The 17,050-nt window shown below is 51.4% G+C and overlaps 1 protein-coding gene across 1 annotated transcript in view; it reads right to left on the bottom strand.

The window, feature by feature from the left end:
• Positions 1-17,050, bottom strand: part of LOC101000026 (ATP-binding cassette sub-family A member 3) — a 60,105-nt gene that overhangs the window by 35,468 nt on the left and 7,587 nt on the right. The window contains exons 2-10 of the mRNA XM_003916379.4: positions 13,982-14,188; positions 12,783-13,087; positions 10,087-10,166; positions 9,684-9,948; positions 8,086-8,213; positions 6,874-7,039; positions 3,115-3,374; positions 690-806; positions 325-445 (exon numbers count right to left, since the gene is read on the bottom strand). Coding sequence (XP_003916428.1) covers positions 325-445; positions 690-806; positions 3,115-3,374; positions 6,874-7,039; positions 8,086-8,213; positions 9,684-9,948; positions 10,087-10,140 — 1,111 coding nt within the window. The 5' untranslated portion in view covers positions 10,141-10,166; positions 12,783-13,087; positions 13,982-14,188. The remainder of the gene's footprint in view (positions 1-324; positions 446-689; positions 807-3,114; positions 3,375-6,873; positions 7,040-8,085; positions 8,214-9,683; positions 9,949-10,086; positions 10,167-12,782; positions 13,088-13,981; positions 14,189-17,050) is intronic.

Raw genomic sequence — 17,050 nt, 5'->3', positions numbered from 1 at the left:
GACACGAAAAACTACCTTCAGCGTAACTCTCACCGCAAGGCTCTGCGCACAGCTGGGCTCACTGTCCTCACTTTCGGCTCACAGTCCCTTTGGGCAGCTGGACAGCACTCGGCATGGCCAGCCACACACCTACCTTCTCTGAATTCTCCTTCTCCCTAAATTACGCTGACTCTCCTCCTCCCAGTCCAACTTTCCCCTGTTCAACTCCTTCCTGGGCAGGTCCACCAGGCCCCTCTCCCTTCCGATCACAGCCTCTGGGTTATTTCCATGCAGATGGCCTTTGGCCCCTTGGCAACCCCACTCTGCCCCATGACTGGGACTCACCTTTGCTGAAGAAGGTGCTGACCATGAAGCTGAAGGAGATGGTAGAGATGGCGAAGCACAGCAGGAAGGCCAGCACCAGGGAGGGGTCGCTGCGGGACAGCACGGCTACATCCGGCTTCACCTGCAGGACACAGGCAGGAGTCAGGCGGGGCAGGCTGGTGGAGGTGGACCAGGAGGACTCCTGACCATCCCTGCTCACAGGGACCTGGCTCCACCAAGAGGAGTGGGACATCCACCGCTCCTCCCCCTGACAAGGGACAGACTCTCTCTGAAGTCGCTGACCACAGAGTTCTTCCCAAGAGGGCCCTCCTGGGGTATCCTGGCTCTCCCCATCCTCCCCAGAGCCCCACCGACGCCACGCTCACCTTGACACAGAAGAGCAGGGTCATGAAGGAGGCAGCGATGAGGAGGAAGAGGAAGAACAAGAGGAACCAGGCGCTCCAGTGCAGCCAGCTGCTGAGCCCCATCATGCGCATGTACTCCTGGGGAGAGAAGCTGCCACGCTGCTGGGGGCCTGCCACTGCCCGCCAGGATGGCATGTGCCAGGCTGGACGGCAGCAGGCCTGAGTCCGACTGTCCCAGCAGCCCCGCATTCGACAACGTTTAACCTCGAGTGGAAAATAAAACTGCCCTCTCCTACCGTTCCTCTTTTTTTTTTTTTGGCTGTGTCACCCAGGCTGGAGTGCAGTGGCACAGTCATAGCTCACTGCAGCCTTGAACTCCTGGACTCGAGTGAGCCTCCCATCTCACCCTCCTGAGTAGCTGGGACTACTGATGGCTGCCACCATGCCCGGTTCCTTTTAAAAATTTGTTGGTAGAGACAGGGTCTTACTATGTCGGCCAGGCTCATCTTGCTCAAACTCCTGGGCTCAAGTGATCTGCCTCCCTCAGTCTCCCAAAGTGCTGGGATTACAGGTATGAGCCACTGCACCCGGCCAGCCTTCTATTCTGTGGAGCGATTCCACACTCCCAGCGCATGCTCCCCAGTCTTTCTTGGTACTTGAGATTGTCCCCCGAAGCTGTGCGATGTTTCCAACCACACCAACACCAGCCTCCTTGGCCATGAGACGTGACAGCAGATCAGACCATAGCTGTGGATGCCATAGCCATTCATTCCCTTGTCCTCCCCTACTCTGAAAGGAGGGGCCCAGAACCTCTGCAGTGAAGGATGAGGCACAGTGATGGGACGGCTCTGACCACACCTTCCTTCCTCACCTGCTCCACCAAGGAGTCAGGAGTGGTGATGAGGAAACCCAGTTCCTCCACTGACCAAAAGTGCATGGGGAGTCCTGGGGCGGCCACACTGACCAATATGGCAGCCAGCAGCCGGGTGTGGCCGTTTCAACTGAAGTTAATTAAAAATAAAGTTAAAAATTCAGCTCCTTCCTTCCTTCCTTCCTTCCCTCCTTTCTTTCATTTTTCTTTTTTTTTTCTTTCTTTTCTTTTCTCTCTTTTTCTTTGCTTTCTCTCTCCTTCCTTCCTTTTTTCTGTTTTCTTTCTCTCTCTCTCCCCTCTCTTTCTTTCTTTCTTTCTTTCTTGGAGTCTTGCTCTGCTGCCCAGGCTGGAGTGCAGTGGCACGATCTCGGCTCACTGTAACCTCCACCTCCTGGGTTCAAGCGATTATCATGCCTCAGCCTCCCGAGCAGCTGGGATTACAGGTGCACGCTACCACGCCTGGCTAATTTTTGTATTTTTAGTAGAGACGGGGTTTCACCATGTTGTCCGGGCTGGTCTTGAACTCCTGACCTCAAGTGATCCACCCACCTCAACCCAAAGTACCGGGATTACAGGTGTGTGCCAATGCCCAGGGTTAGCCCTTTCTTATGCATCATTTCTGACCTCCGGAACAGCGAGAAGAGGAGCACGATAGTCTCTCACATTCCCACGGCTTGGGTTCAGTTTCACGTTTTGCCCTATTTGTTTGATCTGTGTATCTATACAAGTCTACGTGCACACAATTTTTTTCAGAATCATTTTATAGCCCACTGCTGACTCCCTCAATGCTGCACAGTTTTATGAAAGTTATTTATGGCACCAAGCAGATCAACAACCGGGCAGCCTCAAAATGAGCCCCTGGCCAGGTGCAACGGCTCATGCCTGTAATCCCAGCACTATGGCAGGCTGAGATGGGAGGCTGAAATGGGAGAATTTCTTGAGGCCAAGAGTTTGAGACCAGCCTTGGCAATATAGAAAGACTTCCACCTCTGCAACAAAAAAAATGAGCTGGCTGTGGTGGTGCACACCTGTAGTCCCAGCTACTTGGCAGGTGGAGGTGGGAAGATCACTTGAGCAAGGGGAGGTTGAGGCTGCACTGAGCTGTGTTTGCACCCCTGCACTCAAGCCTGGGTGGCAGAGCGAGACCCTGTCTCTAAGAAAAAATAATACTAGGCCATGCGCGGTGCCTCATGTCTGTAATCCCAGCACTTTGGGAGGCCAAGGTGGGCGGATCACGAGGTCAGGAGATTGAGACTATCCTGGCTAACACGGTGAAACCCTGTCTCTACTGAAAATACAAAAAATTATCTGGGCGTGGTGATAGGCGCCTGTAGTCCCAGCTACTCAGGAGGCTGAGGCAGGAGAATGGCGTGAACCCTGGAGGCAGAGCTTGCAGTGAGCAGAGACCGCGCGCTACTGCACTCCAGCCTGGGACACAGAGTGAGACTCTGTCTCAAAAAAACAAAAACAAAAACAAAAAAAGAAAAATTAATACCAAAACACCAAGCCCTTGGACATAGCCTCCCCAGGACAGCGCGGTTTCTAGAGTGTTGGGAAGTCAATGCGGGCAGTCACCTTCAGCCTCCTTTCTTTCTCCTGCACGACAGCACGGGCAATGGTGAGCGCAGTGTAGGTGAAGCTGAGCAGCAGCAGCAGGGGCAGCTGGTACTGGATGGCCACGAGGAAGGGGTCTGCAATGAACGGCGGGTACGGGAACCTCTTGATGGTCACCATCAGTCTCTGGAACAGCTGGCGTGTGGCAGCATCAGCATGGTACTGCATGATGGCCCGGTCCACAGCATGCTGCACAGCCAGGAAGCCTTCCCGGATGTACCCTGGGTGCGGGAGCAGAATATGGCCCACCTCAAGGAGCTGCTCTTGAGGGCAGAGGGCCATGTGCATGGGGTCCGTGGGGGAAGGGATGCTTGGGGCAACAGAGTGACTTCGGCTCAGGACCCCCATGGCGGCTCAGTGGTAACACGGGAGAAGGAAGGAAACGCACCACACACTTACAGCAAATGAGAAGAGTGATGTGATTGTCACTTCCACTCTGTAACTAACGCAACACACAAAAAAATCACACACATTCCCAGCACTTTGGGAGGCCGAGACGGGCGGATCACGAGGTCAGGAGATCGAGACCATCCTGGCTGACACGGTGAAACCCCGTCTCTACTAAAAAACTAGCCAAGGCAGTGGCGGTAGCCTGAGTCCCAGCTACTCAGGGAGGCTGAGGCAGGAGAATGTGAACCAGGGAAGTGGAGCTTGCAGTGAGCTGAGATCCGGCCACTGCACTCCAGCCTGGGTGGCAGAGAACTCCGTCTCAAAAAGCCAGAAGCAGCGGTGGCTCAAGCCTGTAATCCCAGCACTTTGGGAGGCAGTAGGCGGATCAGGGAGTCAGGAGATGAGACCATCCACACAGCTAACATGGTAGAAGCAAGTCTCTAAAATACAAAAAACTTGAGGCGTGGTGGCCAGGCATGTAGTCCCAGCTACTCGGAGGCAGAGGCAGGAAGAATGGCCTGAACCTGGGGCCGGGCTTGCAGTGAGCCGAGATTGCGCCACTGCACTCCAGCCTGGGTGACACAGCGAGACTCAATCTCAAAAAAAAAAAAAAAAAATCACACACATGATCGCTTTCCCCAAGATGGAGTCTTGCTCTGTGGCCAGGCTGGAGATACAGTAGCCTGACTGCTTTCAGCCTCCAACCTCCCAGGTTAAAAAGCAGTCTCCTGACTCGGCGTAGCGGAGCTACAGGCACCTACCCTCCCACCAGCCAAAACCTGGCCCAGGCACCCGCCACCACACCTTCAAGAGATTTTTGTATTTTTCGGTAGGAGACAGGGTTTCACCATGTTAACCAGAGATAACTCGATCTGTTTATCACTCATCAGCCTCATCACTCCCCAGCGTTAACAGGATTACGGTTGATCTGCGCCTGTATTTTTTTTTTGAACCAGGGGAATCTCGCTTTCTCACTCCGGGCTAGGTGCGGTGAAAGCGCGATCTCGGCTCACTGTAACACCACTCCTGGGTTCGAAGCGATTCCCTGCCTCGGCCTCCCCAGCTTTCAGCAGATTACAGGTGCATGCCACCATGCCTGGCTTTTTTCTTCTTTTTTTTTTTTTTTTTTTTTTAGTAGAGACGGGGTTTCATTATGTTGGCCAGCCAGGCTGGTCTCAAACTTCTCATCTCAGGTGATCTGCCTGCTTCAGCTTCCCAATGCTGGGATGACAGGTGTGAGCCACTGTGCCCAGCCGTGAGGGCTGAATTCTCATCAGGCGTATTAGTAGGTGTAAGGCATGGACATCTGGAGGCAAAACTGGGGCTACAATTGACCAGTCCCTGCGCCATGCCAGTCTCACACACATTCTATTTCCTGGGGCTTTCCTAGGAGCTGGTTTTTCCAGCCAACTTTTCTTCCCCCTCAGGTTCTCTGTCTTGCTGAGGACTAACCAACTATTCTTAGTAACAAAACGTTTTTTTCTAACAAAAGATATTTGCTCTGTGTCATTTGCCACAAAGGTTTTCCCCAGTCTGCTACGTGCTTTTTTTTTTTTTTTTTTAAATCACCATTAGGCCTTTTCATGTTGGGCAAATTTTCAGTTTGTACATGCTGAAATCTGTCAGTCTTTTCCTTTGAGATTGCTTTTCTCTTGCTTCCAAAATTAGGGAATTGTTCCTCCAAAAACAGGAGGGAGCTGATGAACTCCTGCCCAGTCCCCGGTCTCAGCAGCCAGTGTCCCCCACTGCAGTCCCCTGCTGCAGGCAGCAAGCATCATGTGTGACAGCCGGACATAGCTTCTCCTGAGCCCCAGGCTGGGTGACCTGTCAAAGGCCTTGCTCTGGGACCTCACACATCCCATGCCAGGTCTTGTTCACCTTAGTTCCTTTTCTAGATGTAAAATCTTGCCCTAAAGCATTAGCCTGGTGGCAGCCCTGGCACCAGTAAGGGACATCGCTAAGTGCTGGCTGCATGCATGCTGTCTCCTGCCTGCCTGGTGCTTGTGTCTCAGAGTCAAGCCTCATGGAGGGACGGGACATTGCTGTGACTTTCATGGCAAACTTCCATGAGTTCTGCCTCCTGCCAGACCCGTGAAATACGGCGTTCTCCAGAACACCCTGGACTTCCACCCAGAACCTGTAGTGGGGTCTTGCCTGGCCTGACAGCTAAGCCTAGGCCTGTGTCCAAGTCACTTCTGGGCTGTCCCTAGTTCAGTTCCAAGACAAGACCGTGCTTCAGAGGAGGCACATACTCCAACCGCTTGCCACGTCCACACGAAGACACACACTGATGGGGCATCAGAGTAACCAAGATCTGGCTTCCATGAACACCACACTGATTCCGTCAAACCATGGATCAGCTACACAAGGACCACGGAGCTACAAATGCCAGTAAGTCTGTACACAGAGAAGGCCAGGAAGAAAAGGAAAATGTAAACCAAGCCCCAAGGACTCAAACTGAAGCTTTTAAAAGCTAAAATACAGCTGGGCGCAGTGGCTCACGCCTGTAATCTCAGAACTTTGGGAGGCCGAGGCGGGTGAATCATGAGATCAAGAGATCGAGACCATCCTGGTCAACATGGTGAAACCCCATCTCTACTAAAAATACAAAAATTAGCTGGGCATGGTGGTGTGTGCCTGTAGTCCCAGCTACTTGGGAGGCTGAGGCAGGAGAATTGCTTGAACCCGGGACACAGAGGTTGCAGTGAGCCGACGTTGCGCCACTGCACTCCAGCCTGGCAACAGAGCAAGATCTTGTCTAAAAAAAAAAAAAAAAAAGAAATAGGCCAGGTGCGGTGGCTCACGCTTGTAATCCCAGCACTCTGGGAGGCCGAGGCGGGTGGATCACAAGGTCAGGAGATTGAGACCATCCTGGCTAACACAGTGAAACCCCATCTCTACTAAAAATACAAAAAATTAGCCGGGCGTGGTGGCGGGCGCCTGTAGTTCAAGTTACTCAGGAGGCTGAGGCAGGAGAATGGCGTGAACCCAGGAGGCGGAGCTTGCAGTGAGCCAAGATTGTGCCACTGCACTCCAGCCTGGGCGACAGAGAGAGACTCCGTCTCAAAAAAAAAAAAAAAGCCGAGATACAAATGTTTCATTCAAGAGCACGTCTTCGAGGATATAGGGAGAGGGCCTTCGCTATCTTCAAGGATTATTTTAGTCTTTTAGAAACCAGTTATGCTGGTGTTTTACTTTTCCTATAAACAAGAGTAAATGTTCCGAAAGTATTTCTTCAAGAAATACTTTAGAAAGGTGGGGCTGCCGCCATGTCACTGTCACTAGTCAACACCCCGGGCTGGTAACATGAACCCTAACCGAGCTTCTCACCAGGTTCTCCGCCATCAGGGGATGTAGGTTCCCTTGGCCCTGGGTTTGGGAAAAGCGGGAAAAGGGAAGTGGTGTGCCAGCCTTCTGTCTCTTTCAGGAAAAAGGAGCCTGTTTGGGTCCACATGTAATTTCTCCGTGTGTAACTGAACCGTAGGTGATATTTCACCTGTGGAAACAAAGAGAAAACCAGCTGTTCCGAGAGATCCAGACAGAGAAGCAAACAACAAGGTGGAGTGGGAGAGTGCTTGGGGGGCTGTCACGGCTGAGAACTCACCACTCCCCCGCCTCTGAGAATCTCCAGTGGGCCCCGGAATGTCACACTGAGTGGTCCCTGTCCCAGCAGGAGCAGGGAGCCACACAGGGGCCCCTTTTGGGGGGTGGTTCTCGGCCATTCCTCTCTTAATTCCAATGTGAAGTGCCACCAAGCGTTCAGGATCCCTGGCGGGCCACCAACCACAATGCTAGATGGACGTGATGGCTTCCTAATTTTAATGTCATCAGGTAAGCAAAAACCTCACTTTCTTTCTTTCCTTTTTTCTGCCAGATCATATTTAAGTCCTAAATATCTGCTACTTTCCTTATCTATCTTATCAGACTCTGTCCACAGAGGCCTGCAGACCAGTAATGTCTTTCGTAAAATGAGGGAACAGTAAGGAGCTTGGGGCGGCCACAGGTAGGTGCATTTTCTTTTTTTTTTTTGAGACGGAGTCTCGCTCTGTCGCCCAGGCTGGAGTGCAGTGGCCGGATCTCGGCTCACTGCAAGCTCCGCCCCCCAGGTTCACGCCATTCTCCTGCCTCAGCCTCCCGAGTAGCTGGGACTACAGGCGCCGCCACCTCGCCCGGCTAGTTTTTTGTATTTTTTAGTAGAGACGGGGTTTCACCGTGTTAGCCAGGATGGTCTCGATCTCCTGACCTCGTGATCCGCCCGTCTCGGCCTCCCAAAGTGCTGGGATTACAGGCTTGCGCCACCGCGCCCGGCCTGGTAGGTGCATTTTCTAACCTGTTCTGCCCCATGGGTTAAAATGTCACCAGGGTCCCCTTGGCAGGGACTGTGATGGTGCTATCAGACCCAAAGGAGAGACTGCTATTTACTCGCAGGCAGGCAGAGGTTTAAGGGAAAGCAGTGCCTTTTACAGGTTGAACTAGTGACGCGGGAGGAAGCGGAGGCCTTGCTGATGGGCTGCGACTGCTTGGCCCGGCCGCACGTCTCACCGCCAGCGGCAGGGGCTCCTTGCTGTGGTTGAAGGGGTGCTCGAAGACCACGGCGGCCAGCACGCTGGACGAGCGGTTGTCATACCTAATGTAGTCCTCAAAGTCCTTCTCAGAGGGAAAGCCGCGCACTGTGGAGAGAGAGCACGGGAGCTGCGGTTGCCCAATCTACCCTCCTCCTTGAAAAATCTGGGTGGTTCAGGTCACCGGCAGATGAAAGACGGCAAACCCTCTAGGGCTTTGTAAACCCTTCCTGAGACTCAAGGCGGCTTTCATCTTTGGCAGAGAGACAGGCTGCCATCAAGGAGGGCAGAACAGCAAGGTCAGGGCCCTAGGCAGGGGGTTCTCCCGGCGCGGTTTTTTGGAGCAGAGCTGGAGGCTCTGGGCAGCACCTGCAGCAAGGCCCAGCAGCACAAACCCACCACCCACCCTGTACTGGGCTCTGCAGCCCGGGGTGGCTTCTCTGTCTCAAAACCAGAATGGTGTGTTTTTAGAAATGGAGTGGACATTAACTCAGAGTGTCTCAAAGGTTTTTTCTATCATCCGGATACTCTTTTACAATTCAGAAAGGGTTTTACTGTCATCATTTTATGAGGGACCAAGGCACTTCCTCTGAGTGTTTGCTACGTGGAATTCAAGCCTGGCAGGTAAATGCCCAAATGAGGAGGGGAAAATGGACGACACCTTCCATCCCGATAGCAAAGGGTTAGGAACAGTGAGCAGCACACGCAGCGGGAGTTCCCTTCTCAGGCTTTCTCAGCACTGTTTTCAGAGCTGCCCACCCGAAACCACGTCCCAGAAAAGATTCTTGGTGCCACACGCTCAAACCGTGCCCTGTCCTTGTCACAAAAGGGCTTTCCTTGGCTCAAGTACACCCAGGCATCCCTGTAAAGTCCTGTCCACCCTGATGACTGTCAGATGCAGTTCCAGGGCCTGGTACTGCTAAGGCCACTGCACCTGCTGCTCCCCGGGGCCCTCGCAGCTCTGGACAGGTGGGCGGCCAGCCCTGGTCCCATTGTACAATGAGGCATGGCCAGAGAAGGTGGGGGATTCCCTGGGTGGCTCAGCCACCGAGACGAGACTTGATGCTAGATGGGCTTGATGGCTTCCTGGTCTTCATGCCATCAGGCAAGCAAAAACCTCACTTTCTTTTTTCCTTTTTTCTGCCAGGTTGTATTGAAGTCCCAATATCTGCTACTTTTCTTGTCTATCTTATTGGACTCCGCTCATAGAGTCCTGGAGACCAGTAATGTCTTTTGTAAAATGAGGGAACAGAAAGGAGCCTGAGGCAAATGCAGGCAGGTGCATTTTCCTACCTGTTCTGCCCCATGGGTTAAAATGTCACCAGGGTCCCTTTGGTGGGGATTGAGACAGTGCTATCGGACCCAAAGAAGACTGCTATTTACTCGCAGGCAGGTAGAGGTTTAAGGGAAAGCAAGGTCTTTTACAGGTTGAAGTAGTGACGTGGGAGGAAACAGAGGTTAGGTCTGGACAGGGTGAGCTCCTCACCCAGCTGCTTCGCAGATCCTGGGCTTGACCCCTGCCTGCCCAGCCCCGCGGAGACGCCACCAGGTCCGGCACCGAGCCCTGGCATGTCTCACCTCGCATGTTGATCACAAGTGCCCTGCGCACTGTCTCGGTGACGGTCTTGGCAGCGTCACTGTGAGAAGGGATGTAGGCGAGCTCCCAGGTGTCTCCCGGCGGAGGGAAGGTGAAGAACAGAGGCAGCTCCTGGATGGACTGGCCTGGGTAGATGGTGGCATTGGGCACATTTTCCGACTGAATCTTCAAGCGAAGCCAGATCAGGATCCCAGAAAACAGCAATGGCAGGAAGAGTTCCAGGACCGTCACCAGGACTTTCCGCTTCTGGAAGAGACACAACAGACCACACTGATGGGCTGCAAAGCAGAATCAGGGGCATGCAAACAACCCCTCCCTCAAGGGTGTCCCCAGAAGCCTCGGGGCTGGGCACGCAGCTGACCTCCCTCCGGGGTCTGGACGCACCTGCAGGGTGTAGTTCTTCCAGAGGAGGAGCGCCAGCTGCCTGAGCACAGCCATCGTCTTGCTGGAAAGGACGCCCAGTGCTAGTTACAGACCAAAGACAGAGAGCGTGGGTGCGCAATGAGAGTGGGGATGTGGGGGAAAAGCCACGGACCCTTTTTCCTCCACGTCTCTCACCGTCTTTTGTGTCATTTTAACTCCAAACACCCCTGGAAATAAGGGGACAAGGCCTGTGGCATGCCCACCCTCAATGCTCTACCCTGCATACACAAAGAGCACTGTCTTTTTGGCTGGGCACAGTGGCTCATGCCTGTAATCCCAACACTTTGGGAGGCCGAGGCAAGTGGATCACTTGAAATCAGGAGTTCGAGACCAGCCTGGCCAACATGGTGAAACCCCCTCTACTGAAAATACAAAAATTAGCTGGGTGTGGTGGCGGGCACCTGTAATCCCAGCTACTTGGGAGGCTGAGGCAGGAGAACTGCTTGAACCTGGGAGGCGGAGGATGCAGTGAGCCAAGGTCGTGCCACTCACTCCATCCTGGGGGCAACAGAGTAAGAATCTGTCACAAACAAACAGACACCAAAGAAAACCAAAGAGCATAGTCTTTTTGGAGCCTGACTTGGTCCTTGCTGAATGGAAGATCAATGACATGCTTTTTATGTGCACTGTGACTTCTGTAGTGGTTTTTAAAATTGTTTTTGTTTTTTTTGAGACAGGGTCCTACTATGTTGCCCAGGTTGGAGTGCTGTGGTGCGATCACAGCTCACTGCAGCCTCAAACTCCCGGGCTTGTGATCCTCCCGCCTCAGTCTCCCGAGTAGCTGGAACTACAGGTGCATGCCACCACACCTGGCTAGTGTTTTTAATTTTTATTTTTTATTTTTTATTTTATTTTTTGAGACGGAGTCTCGCTCTGTCACCCAGGCTGGAGTGCAGTGGCCGGATCTCAGCTCACTGCAAGCTCCGCCTCCCAGGTTCATGCCATTCTCCTGCCTCAGCCTCCCGAGTGGCTGGGACTACAGGCGCCCGCCACCTCGCCCGGCTAGTTTTTTTGTATTTTTTTTTAGTAGAGATGGGGTTTCACCCTGTTCGCCAGGATGGTCTCGATCTCCTGACCTCGTGATCCGCCCGTCTCGGCCTCCCAAAGTGCTGGGATTACAGGCTTGAGCCACCGCGCCCGGCCGTGTTCTTAATTTTTAGTAGAGACCAGGTCTTGCTCTATTTCCCAGGCTGGTCTCAAACTCCTGGCCTCAAGCAATCCTCCAGCTTCATCCTTGTAGTGCTATTTATCATTTGATAAATGCTACTGGGATGTTCTCGGTGGTTAATATGGATTTGCTATTTATTAGCAAAATATTCAGGCTTTTAGAGTTCCACGCCCTTTATTCTTAACCGACACTGAACTCACAAAAGAAAACTCAGCTGGGTGCGGTGGCTCACGCCTGTAATCCCAGCACTTTGGGAGGCTGAGGTGGGCAGATCATGAATTCAGGAGATCGAGTCCATTCTGGCTAACATGGTGAAACCCCATCTCTACTAAAATTACAAAAAATTAGCCGAGTGCAGTGGCGGATGCCTGTAGTCCCAGCTACTCAGGAGGCTGAGACAGGAGAATGGCATGAACCCGGCAGGCGGAGCTTGCAGTGAGGCGAGATCACGCCACTGCACTCCAACCTGGGCAACAGAGCAAGACTCCGTCTCAAAAAAACAAAAAAAAACAAAACAAAACCTCAACATACTCTCCTGGGTGATTCTTAAGGCTTGGAGACAGCTGTGGAGGGAAGGGGAAAAGAAGGGCTTGGAATTGGGACTGCCACTGGCCTTGCTGCCCCAGAGCAGGCCTGGGTAGACAGACATGCTGGTGGGGCCATCAGTCACACCCTCTCCTTGGCCCTAAAGACTGGTTTTTCCTATTGTTATTACAGGTACTGGCATCAGAGCCTCGCAGCAAAAGACTAGCCATTTTCTTTTTCTTCTTCTTCTTCTTTTTTCTGAGACAGAGTCTTGCTCTGTCACCCAGGCTGGAGTGCAGCGGCGTGATCCTGGCTCACTGGAACCTCCGCCTCCTGAATTCAAGCGATTCTCCTGCCTCAGCTTCCCGAATAATTGGGATTGCAGGTGCCTGCCACCATGCCTGACTCATTTGTATATTTTTAGTAGAGATTCGGTTTCACCATGTTGGTGAGGCTGATTTTGAACTCCTGACCTCAAATGATCTGCCCATCTCAGCCTCCCAAAGTGCTGGGATTATAGGCGTAAGCCACTGTGCCCAGCTGCCATTTTCATCTTTACCACTTATCCAACGAAAATTAATCCAAAAAATAATCTATCCTATATTATATAGGAACATGATATTTAAGTCTAGCACATATAATGGGGAAAAAATCTGCCAAAAGATGATCAAATTCAAGTGATAGCAGAAACGAGAGCTTAGATCTGTAAAGGTATTCCCTCAATTTAGGTAAAATCTGTCTTACTAAATTTCAAATATCAGAAACAGAAGCTAGATGTGGTGGCTCATGCTTGTAATCCCAGCACTTTGGGAGGCCGAGGCAGGAGGATCCCTTAAGCCCAGGAGTTCGAGACCAGCCTGGGCAACATAGCAAGACCCTATCTCTATACAAATAAAATAAAATTAAATTAAATTAAAGGAACAGAGACACTGGACTCAGAGTGTTGAGTTCATGAGATGCTAACCTGCTAGAGAAGTAGGTGGTCTGAATGAGTTCAGGTAGGCGCTGCAACACCCAGGAAATAAGAGAAACGTGCTCTGAAAGCTGAGCGCACAGAGGGCGAGGTGTGCAGACGTGGCTGCTCTGTCCTGGAGAGGCAGGGAAGGCGATGGAGGAGGGGCAGTCTAGAGAGCCCCTGGTGCTGGTCCACCCGCTACAACTGCAGGCAAAGAGGAGTCCTTCCTGCTCAGCGTCCTTCACGTGCGGAAAAGCCTCCTTGACTCACAGTGGAGGAGTTTCAAGTTCAGTTGCTCAGCTCCACGCTCATGGCTGATCCAAACCCAACGTCATCCATTAGCCAGGTTAAGATGGCATGGGATAGAAAGGCAAACAATTAGTGAGCCGTTCCTACGTCACCATGAGCCAGCGCTCCCCGACACTGCCCGGGAGACTCCAGCGCGCGGCGAAGGGGGTTGTTTGTTTTTTGTAAATGACCCATTTTACTTTTGGTTTGGTTTCAGTCCATTGAAAATCATTTCTATCAAAGTTCTTTTTAAATTAAAACTCTTGCTTTTTTTTTTTTTTTAAGGATGTGGCTGTTGATATCTAATCATATTCAAAATTTATGCTTTAAAGGGCAGTCAATAAATATTTACATGAAACACAACTGCACACAGTTAAGAATTAATTTAAAATATGACTTTTAATGAATTGTATTGTTAAAAAGTGAAGAAATTAAAGCTAAAATAGTATTAAGTGCTAATAAGTGGCAACTTAATAAATGATCCCAATTTTTTGAAAATTAGTAAGGTAGAAGACCCATCTCAAAGTCAGTTGCTGATGATGAATAAAACAGCAGTGACTTAAAGACACGCATTAAGTCCCGTGGTTTATAAAAGGTTTCTAGAAGTGGTTTAGGCAAAAAGAGGAGGCCAGTGCCTCCATTTGGGGCCGTCATCCCAGGGAAGTACATTCCAGATGGGCGTGGGCTTGGCTGAGATGAACGTTCTGCCTCTACCAAGAGAGGAATATAAAACAGTCACGGTTCAAAGAAGTCTTCTGGTTAGAGGAACAGACAACTTCCCTTACTGGAAGTCTGGTCAAGAAAGGAAAGATCCCCATGCTTAATCTTGTCCTCTCCAGTCCCAGGGCTGGGAGAGAAGGTCAGAAAGACAGACCACCCACCTTCCCACACAGGCTGCAGGGCAGTACGGGGGAACTGACCTGGGTCCCAGGAGAGGCTCCGCACAGCAGGTCTCCCTTCAGGACTACAGGGGAACTGGCCAGGAGGAGGCGGATCCAAACAGAGGGCTCCGGGGTGGGGTCTGAGAGCCTCTGGAGTGGGGCAGGGCAGCCCTGAGGTTTGGGAACACCGTGGCCTCGCAGGACATCAGGAGGGGCCCAGGGCTCACGGGCATGACTCTCCGGCACCTTTGGACAGATGGAGGGTATTTTGAGTGTAATTTGGAAAATAATTATAAAACACCTCTTACCAAGTTAGAAAACAGAAGAGCAAAATAGACTTTGAGTATGTTACTTAAAACTGAGCAGATCTGATAACAAAAAATTTTGGATTTAGAAAATAAAACACCTGGCTGGACACCGTGGCTCACGCCTGAACAATTCCAGCACTTTGGGAGACTGAGCTGGATGGATCACCTGAGGTCAGGAGTTTGAGACCAGCCTAGCCAACATGGAAAAACCCCATCTCTACTAAAAATACAAAAATTAGCCGGATGTGGTGATGGGCACCTGTCCCAGCTACTCAGGAGGCTGAGGTGGGAGGATCGCTTGAACCCGGGAGGCAGAGGTTGCAGTGAGCCGTGAGCCGAGATGGTGCTCACTCAGAGTCATCAACTCCGAGATGACTCTGTCTCAAAAAAAAATTTTTTTAAAAGAATATAAGCTCTACTTTTTTTTTTTTTTTTTTTTTTTTTGAGACAGAGTTTCACTCTTGTTGCCCAGGCTGGAGTGCAGTGGTGCCATCTCAACTCACTGCAACCTCCACCTCCCAGGTTCAAGCGATTCTCCTACCTCACCCTCCCAAGTAGCTGGGATTACAAGTACCCGCCACCACATCCAGCTAACTTTAGTAGAGATGGGCCTTCACCATGTTAGCTAGGCTAGTCTCAAACTCCTGACCTCAAGTGATCCGCCGACCTTGGCCTCCCACAGTGTTGGGATGACAGGCGTGAGCCAGCGTGCCTGGCCAGAAGCTCTGCTTTTCTACTTGTAAGCACTCTGCTTCTACAGCCTCCTCATCCTCTCCTGGCTTCTGGCAGCATCACCCTTCTGCAGACGAAGAAACAAGGAGGAAACGCCTGGCCCAAAATCACACAGCAAGAAGCTACAAAGTCAGGATTTGAACGTTGGCTAGTTTTAACTTCCAAGTCTGTCTTCTAACTACTACACTACCACATCCTGTGGGTCCTAAAAACACAGAACAACTTCCAACTTCATACAAGTTTTGCATATCACTCCTAGAACATACCATCAGAAATTGAAAGGTAAAAAAGACCCCTAAGCCCCACCACCTCAATAAAAGTTTTCTTTTCTTTTCTTTTCTTTTTTCTGAGACAGAGTCTCGCTCTGTCGCCCAGGCTGGGCATGATCTCGGCTCACTAAAACCTCCACCTCCCAGGTTCAAGTGATCCTCCCGTCTCAGCCTCCCAAACAGCTACAGGCACACGCCACCACGCCCGGTTAATTTTTTGTATTTTTAATAGACACGAGGTTTCGCCATGTTGGCTAGGCTGGTCTCAAACTCCTGACCTCAAGTGATCCGCCTGCCTCGGTCTCCCAAAGTGCGAGGATTAAAGGCGTGAGCCACCATGCCTGGCCGAGGTTTTATCTCTGTGTCCCCATAGCACCCAGCTTGTTGCTTGGTATGTGCAAGGCTTTACCTAAAGTCTCACTGAACACTATGCTTGCATCTGCTCTGTTTGAGCAAAAGCAATTTAAAGGAAGAGATCCTAGAATTACAAAATCTGGAAAGTTTTTTGTTACAAAAGCAAATGTACACAAAAGAAGGAAGTTAATATTCCTTCTGCACTTGACCCCGAGGCGGCAGAGTCCCCAGAAGTGCTGATGACTGAGGCTCAGGACTGGCCCGGCTGGGCCCCCATCAGCTACTCTAACTTAAACACTCAGGACTCCAGCCACTCCTAAAGCTGCCCCCTCCGCCCAGCAAGGGGACAAGAGCAGAGCTTCAAGAACTTCCCTTTGAAGAGGCTCTCTTCACTAGTCCTGGGGACACAGCCGGGAAGGGGAAGGCAAACCGTTTCCTCCCTCTATAAAAGGTTTGTTTACTGTTAAAATATTAAGTATCACACATGTCATTGAGTATCTCAATGTTTGTTTTTTAGGTGAGGAACTGACTTGGTGCAGAGTGAGGGCATACTGCAGGCTGCTCATTTCTGAGAACTCTCTTGATGGCACAAATTCTTCTACAAATGGTCTTTCCAGTAACTGTCGTCAGCTCAAGAGCCATGGGCTGTGCCAGTTAATGAGCACTGTGGCTCTTCAGGCGGCCACTACTCAGCAGCAAACTGGAGAAATCCCAAACTCCTCCATTTCTTTATTTGTGATTTGTAGGTATTTTTGTGTGCACCATGGGCTTGAATTTGCCACCCAATTCCTATGTGCCCTTTTTTTTTTGAGACATGGTCTTGCTTTGTCACCCAGGTTGGAGTGCCGTGGCACGAGCAGGGCTCATTGCAGCCTGGTGGTCCTGGGCTCTAGTGATCGCCTTGCCTCAGCCCCCTGAGCAGTTGGGACCACAGGCACCTGCCACCACACCTGGCTACTTATTATATTTTTTGCAGAGATGGAGTCTTGCTATGTTGCCCAGGCTGGTCTGGAACTCCTGGCCTGAAGCAATCTTCCCATCTTGGCCTCCCAAAGTACTGGGACTATAGGTATGAGCCACGGTGCCTGGCCCTTATGTGCCCTTTCAAAAGTTTTTATATCTGTATATATGGAGCAAAGGTCGCTGGGGATGGCAGGTCTTGAGACCCGTGAACAGAAGGGACAGGCCCAGGTGAGGGGCACAAGACCCATTACGCCATGTGTTCCTGTTGTGTTCTGAGCTCGGGTACACCTCCCTCCATGGAAGCCTGTCCACAAAGGCACAGAGAAATCCACTCATTGGAAGAAGGGGGTCTTGATAAAGCCACAGGTGGACCACCCCAAGATGCACAAAGAGAGCCGCCAACCAAGGCTCTGCTCACGTTGCCACAGGTGTGCAGTACAGCAACACCCTTGTGGGTGGTGCTGGTCACATCTGGTGCTTTT

This window comes from Papio anubis, chromosome 18, assembly GCF_008728515.1.
Source record: "Papio anubis isolate 15944 chromosome 18, Panubis1.0, whole genome shotgun sequence".
In the NCBI taxonomy this organism is placed as follows: domain Eukaryota; kingdom Metazoa; phylum Chordata; class Mammalia; order Primates; family Cercopithecidae; genus Papio; species Papio anubis.
The sequence above is the reverse complement of the archived record's forward strand: the minus strand, read 5'-3'. Positions and strand labels throughout refer to the sequence as shown.